We start from the raw sequence: 6803 nt of genomic DNA on the forward strand, positions 1-6803 counted from the left end.
TAAAATTAGCCCGTGTTTAGTTCCAAAAGAAGTTCCAAAAAAGTGCTACAGTATCCATCACATCGAATCTTGCGATACATGCATGGAGCATTAAATATAGATGAAAAAAAAACTAATTACACAGTTTGGTGGGAAATTGAGAGACGAACGTTTTGAGCCTAATTAGTCTATAATTGAACACTAATTGCTAAATAAAAATAAAAATGTTACAGTAACCAAATTCCAACTTTCACCTCAACTAAACAAGGGCTTAGGATGTTGCTGCAGCCGTAAGACTCATCTATGTAATATTGGAACCACCTGTGTAATATTTAATGCCTAATCTATCATGCTAAATATCTGTCCATCTTATAGTCGGTCTCCGTGGATGCTTCGCGTTATATTTCCAACCAACTCGATCTCTAGGTTTCTATCTGCAAGTGCGCGTGATGGCGCGCCCCCCTCCACTAGTTGTCTATACACACCGCCACCTCCATCGTGCGCACGCTGCCATCACCACCACGCACACATACCCAATTGTCCCTAACATTTTTTTCTCTATGGGAAATATGTCTCCTTGGTGGAATTTTTTTTTCCACCTGAAACAATTTTGAACTTTACTAGAGCATGTGCGCGCACGAAATCCAATTTCCGGTTGGACACTCCAATTTGAAAAATAAATTATTTTGGTTGCCAAAAAAGGAAAAAAAATAGACCAGACCTTTCATTTCCCAACTCCGACGCCCTCGCCTCCTCCTCCCCCACACCGCCGCCATCTTCTCCAGCTCCAGTGAGCTCGCCCGTCACCATCTTCTCCAGCTCTGGTGAGCCTCCTCCACCTCGACTTGGCCTGACTGCCACCGCCACCATCAGCTCCCCTAAGCCACCCATCGACCATCCTCGCCGCCTGGCCTACCTGCCTCCCCCCGCTCAGCCATTCTATAGTCCACCGGAGTTTGGGGAGAAGAAGGTGGAGCTCGCCGGAACCCTAGAGGAGAGAGGAGAGAGGAGAGAGGAGAGAAAGAGAGGAGGAGGCCTACCTGGCGTCGTCGCCGGATCAGCCGCTGCATCCGCCATGGCCGCGCGTGGGGGAGACGCTGGGGATCGGGGTGCGGGCGCGGGGAGCCGGTGGGGCGTGGGCGCGGTGAGGAGGCCGCGCGGTGAGGTGCTCACCAGAGAGAAAGAGGGAGGGAGGGAGGGAAAGGAGGGAGGGAGGGAGGGTGGGACATGCGGGGCAGCGGGCGGGTGTGTGGGCTCAAGCCACGTAGCCTGCGCGTTTTTTTATTAGCATTTTCGAACTTTGCTGTGAATGTTTAAGAGGAGGAAAAATAATTTTTTCATAGAGAAAAAAAAAGACGCTCTAGGAGAATATAAAAAACGCCCAAAAGAAGTGTGGCATGATGCATTTCAGTCGCATATAATGAGACATTAGAAATTTATTAAGAGGGTGTGTATATGGACTTTACCCTTTTAAGCACAGATTAAGCAAGTAGGCCCATAGTGTAGATGGGCTTGAACCTAGCGGAAAAACACAAAGAAACAGAAACAGGGTCCTTGCCTCTAGACAGGCCATAGCCACCGCCGCCGGTGGCCAAAGTGCCAAACCCTCGGCCAGAGCAGCTTATCGATCACGTGAATCCACACTGACACAAGTAACGAGCAAACCATTAGCGGCGTGGCGAGGGCGGCGATTAGACACCGGCGGGGAGGGGCACGCGGAGGATGGGGCGGAGGAGGAGGTTGGCCTTCCGTCTCGCGGTGATGCCGAACGCCTCGGTCATGTCAAACTCGGCGGGGTCGGACACGCCGGGCGCTTCCCAGTCAAAGTGGAACAGCAGGCTGGCGAGCGCGAGCTCGACGTTGGCGAGCCCGAACGACATCCCCGGGCACATCCTCCGGCCGGCGCCGAACGGCAGGAGCTCGAAGTCGGCGCCCTTGAACTCCACGGCGCTGGCCTCGGCCTCGAAGCGCTCGGGCCGGAACTCCTCGGGGTCGCCGGACCAGTACCTCCCGTCGCGGCCCAGCGCCCAGACGTTGACCAGCACGGTGGTGCCCGCGGGCACGTCGTAGCCGAGCACGCGGCACGGCTCCTGGGACTGCCGCGGGAGCAGCAGCGGCAGCGGCGTGTGCAGCCGGAACGTCTCCCGGATGACGAGGTGCAGGTACCGGAGCTCGCCCAGCGCGTGCTCGGCCACCGCGCCGCGCGCGTCGAAGGCCTCGCGCACTTCGGCCGTCGCCCGCTGCATGGCCTTGGGGTTCCGGATCAGCTCCGCGATGGCCCACTCCAGCGTGGTCGCCGACGTCTCGCTGCCGGCGCCGAAGATGTCCTGCACAGATCGAGACAGACAGAGGCTGGTCGTCATTAATGCAAGGAATACGACATGTCGACGAACATGGTGTTACATGTTGGTTTGTTAGTTGCCTTTTTTCAGGGACAAACGATGTGCATACTGCAGCAAATGCAGTCTATACTGTCACGGTTGTCAAGCTCACGCACCCTGCAATTTCCTGGTACGCGCACTGTGACAAACGACGCGACAAAGAGATAGATCCCTGCGGATTTGCCGTGTGGTATCTACACTCTATGATTGAAGAAAACAATCAACAAAGGATTACTAATAGCAAGCAAAAGAAAACTTACAAAGATGACGGCTTTAAGCACGTCCATGTCGAGCGGGATTTGGAGGCTGCCATCCTTGTATATCTTCAGCAGCACGTCGAGAAGGTCCTCGGCCTCGCCGGCGCCGGCGCCGGCGCTGTCCATCCTCTGCAGGTGCTCCTTGATGATGCCGTCGAGGATCCCGAACACCGTGTCGCGGCACTCCTCCGCGCGCCGCACGGCGCCGCTCAGCTGGCCGACGAGGCGGGAGGATGGCCACAGGTCCGCCGGGTTGAACCCCGCCGAGAGCCCGATGGAGCGGTCGAGCTCCCGCAGGAACACGTCGCGGTCCCTGCACCGGTCGCCCATCACGGCGCGCACCGTGGCGTCGGCCACGAGCGCCGACAGCCGCGCGCGCATCTCCACGGGGCGCGACTCCGCGGCCGCCGCGGCGCACGCGCGCAGCATGGCCGCGACCTCCTCCTCGCGGATGGCGCGGAAGGACAGCACCCGGCGCGCGCTCAGGAGCTCCGTGATGGCGAGCTTGCGGAGCTGGCGCCAGTGCTCCCCGTAGGGCGCGAAGATGATGTCCCGGCCGTTGTTGGTTAGCACGCGCACCGTGGCGCTCAGCGGCCGCGACGCGAACGAGGTGTCGTGCGTCTTCATCACCTCGCGCGCCGCCTCCCGGGACGAGATCACCAGCGTGGGCACCTCGCCGATGCGGAGCAGCATCACCGGCCCGTGGCGCCGCGCCAGGTCCCGCATCGCGCGGTGCGGGAGCTGGCCCAAGAGGTGGTGCATGCTGCCGATGAACGGCAGCTGCCACGGCCCCGGCGGAAGCCGCAAGCCATGGCGCCCGTCCGCCGGCCCGCGCCGGCGCTTCGCGAGCACGACGAGCAGCGACACCAGAGCCAGTCCGAGGTAGACATAGTAGTGGTCATCCATTGGCGTGTGCGCACGGGACGATGCTTGCTTCCAACCCCAACGACAACGTTGCTACTATAGCTTATGTTTATAGCTTATTGCGAGGATGGCAAGAAATGTTCTTCACAAGCCTGTAACACTGACATGGCTAAATTATTGCTCCTCGCAATCGCAGTGTCGTTTTGTAGAGTGAGCGGCCCAACAATTTGGGCCATGGTCAGATGCCGCGGGGAACAAGACAAGGCTTGCACACATGTTTATGTATTTGATGAGATGACACTGTCAGAACATATTTACTAGTCCCATTCTCTTTCATAAGCGCACAAGTATCATTTAAGCTCTAAAATCTTGGACTAATAATTTTATTATTATTATAATACAAAATTGATATGCTTAGATTTATGTTCGCTTGTCTGAATTCTGGAGGAATCTGGATAGTTTGGAGGAATACTGTAGGAATTTGTGAGAGAAAAACACTGTTTCGGATGAAAAAATAAGCGGATCAAATCGGGTTTAAGGGCACGCGAACGGAGCCTAATCAAATGTATTACTCAATTATCGTAAGTCATAAACATAAATAATATAATATAACAATAAATAAATGGTCAAAATTTAATTTGAGAGCATTCTTTTTTTGCGAAACAATTTGGGAGCATTCATGTAAGTTGTCTCTTAAAAAATTATAAAAGGGAACAGAGGTAGTAATTTATACACATTTATGAAAGTGAAAGTGAAGATGAACTAACAGCAAGAGAGAAGGTGCTCGGTCTTAAGAATGAGGATGACGACCGATCATTGGATTTATATTAGTTGGATGATGTTCACCGCCTGAAAAGAAAGTAAAAAATCAGGCGCATGTGATTTATCAACTCTCTTTTTTTGGCAAATTATAATATGTAGACACTCATACATCTATGTGCACCTACACATGTGTGCATACTACCTTATGAATACATCCGAAAGACTAAACCAATAGATTTTAAGATTGACAAAGTTACTACATACATCTTGCTACCAATCAGTACATCGCCGCCCACTATAAAAACAACGTCATTAAATCTTATATAAATTTATGATATGAGCTATTTAATCATAGTTTTTTTTATTAAAGTATGTTTATAAAATCTAATAAATTTATATAGACCTATTATAAAAGCACTTTCCAAGCCAAAAACTGTAAATGTGAAATTCTCCTGTTTCTGAACTAGATATTTAGAATTTATATGATGATGGTTAAAGTTTTAAACTAAAAGTTTTATCGAATAACCTCAAGAGCATCAAATATTTAGTATGATTATTACATGGTGTATGTAGGAATCATTGAATTATAAAGTGGCGTTTTCCCTTATTCGCTCTGATATTTTAGCTGTGACAGGGAAGGGCGACCTTGTCAAGGAATAAAACAGATAAATTTCGTGGACATAGTCAAATATGTGTGCGAAACAAAATTCGAAATAGCAAATCAACTAAATAAAAATGACGACGAACACTGGAAGAGTCACAAGTATTTGTGTGAAGCATCACATTTACTCCCTCCGTTTTAAAAGGAAGTCACATAGAGTTTTGTACAAATTATTATTTTTAGATTTTACTAGGTTTATATAAAATATTAGCAATATTTATATCTTTAAATGATTTTATTATATAAATATATTTATGATTAATCTAATAATATTTATTAAGCACCATAAATATTAATCAAATTTTTGTATATATTAAGTTAAAATTAGAAATATTTAAATTTTTGGAAAGTGAGATCGACACTTGACGGAGAGAGTACATTTGAGCACGACAAGGTTCGGCGCAATGGTGTGCCAAGAATATTGGACCAAACAGATGCGAACAGATGCTGTTTCCGGCCTTCCGGGCGACAAAGACAACGAGTCCCAACGGCATTATGATATACTTAAGCATGCAGACCATTGCGGATTTGCGGTGATTGTCCACTTAATATAAATTTTTTCGTCGCTAGCGACTTGTCCCAGGCCGTTGGGGACGCCCTTAATATATGTCAGTAACACCACTGTCACAATTAGGTCTAATTTTTTTTCTCTGTTTCTTTTCTGATGATGTCGTTTTTGTCGCGATCCACGCAGAGAAGATGCCGAACTGCGATTCTTCAAGACCACACGAATCTTGCGCCGGCTGCTTTCATTTTAGTCAAGAAAGAGTATGGATGTCTGGGGGACGGGGCCCCGTCTTATTAACCGAATTCGTTTTTTTTTTTAAAAAAAAAGATATAGACGTCGACACCCACAAATATTCATGTGCTGACAGCCTGACACAGGTTCTAGCATAAAAAAATCTAACCGGCTGAGCCACAATTAGTTAGCAACCGAATTTATTTAGTTCTAAACATAAGCATGTAACTAAAATATATGTGTGGCAGAACCTCCTAAATTATAGGGCCCACATGCACCTATCAATGTTAAATGACCTCTGACAACTATGCATATGTTCCCGGTAACTTAAGAAGTCTATCGGGTATTCTCGGGAAACCCGAATCATCCACGATTTCTTCTGAGCAGGATCCATTACAGAGTCATTGCTGTATTACAACAGTTTATCATTAATATACATCAGAGTAAAATAGCGAAAGTCTTATAATAACTTAGTTACAAAACACTTGCTTCACAAACTAAGTACGATTATTATTACAAACCATAGTAGTAGAGTAGCTTAGTAACATAAAACAAAACACACAATAAAGTGTCCTGCCCAAGGGCCACACATTTACTTGTCATCATCGATTTGAAAAACCGTCATGCAGCATGGTCCAAAGCAGACCTGCGCATGAGGCTCACCTGCAACAAGGGTTTAACGAACCCTGAGTACAAAAGTACTCAACAAAACTTAACTGAAGTAACAATAGATAAGACTCAGGAATGCAGGCTCAGGGATTCAAGGTAGGGCTTTAGCAAGAATCAAAGTTCTTTTGCGTAAAAGCTCTCTAACAAGATTCTTTCTTTCAACAAATAACCCTTATCAAGATCATATATAAATCTGCCATGATCCGTATTGAGATCATGAACTTCATATCAACCCTTTCTCAAATCTTTCTCAAGTTTCATTTATTAACTACGATGATGAACAGTGAGTTGAGTCTCCATAACCGAGGAGCAACGACGATTCGAACCGATTATAACCCAGCTGGGGATTCCCAACCACACGACTTATGCAGGTCCCCGACCTATATATACCAACCTACCCTCAGATCCTCTAAAACAAGAATGGGTCCGCGCCACCCGAGAATACAGTACTCCACCAATCCAGTCCATGGCCACGTGGGTACACGCTACTC

General features: G+C 48.1%; 1 protein-coding gene across 1 annotated transcript; it reads right to left on the reverse strand.

Annotated features, from left to right (window-relative positions):
• Nucleotides 1-1403: 1403 nt before the first annotated feature.
• LOC136521881 (zealexin A1 synthase-like) lies at nucleotides 1404-3764 on the reverse strand. The gene is made up of 2 exons (XM_066515651.1): nucleotides 2621-3764; nucleotides 1404-2306 (listed from the first exon to the last, which is right to left on the reverse strand). The coding sequence occupies exons 1-2, from the start codon at nucleotides 3521-3523 to the stop codon at nucleotides 1671-1673; spliced, it is 1539 nt and encodes a 512-aa protein (XP_066371748.1). The 5' UTR covers nucleotides 3524-3764; the 3' UTR covers nucleotides 1404-1670.
• Between the last annotated feature and the right edge of the window lie 3039 nt (nucleotides 3765-6803).

Source organism: Miscanthus floridulus, chromosome 18, assembly GCF_019320115.1.
Source record: "Miscanthus floridulus cultivar M001 chromosome 18, ASM1932011v1, whole genome shotgun sequence".
NCBI classification, from domain to species: Eukaryota; Viridiplantae; Streptophyta; class Magnoliopsida; order Poales; family Poaceae; genus Miscanthus; species Miscanthus floridulus.

Bases quoted from the DNA above. Each gene is read 5' to 3' on its own strand.
- LOC136521881 (XM_066515651.1), bottom strand. From the start codon at position 3,523: ATGGATGACCACTACTATGTCTACCTCGGACTGGCTCTGGTGTCGCTG. The intron at 2,307-2,620 runs GTAAGTTTTCTT...CGATCTGTGCAG, and splicing joins TGCTTAAAGCCGTCATCTTT to GACATCTTCGGCGCCGGCAG.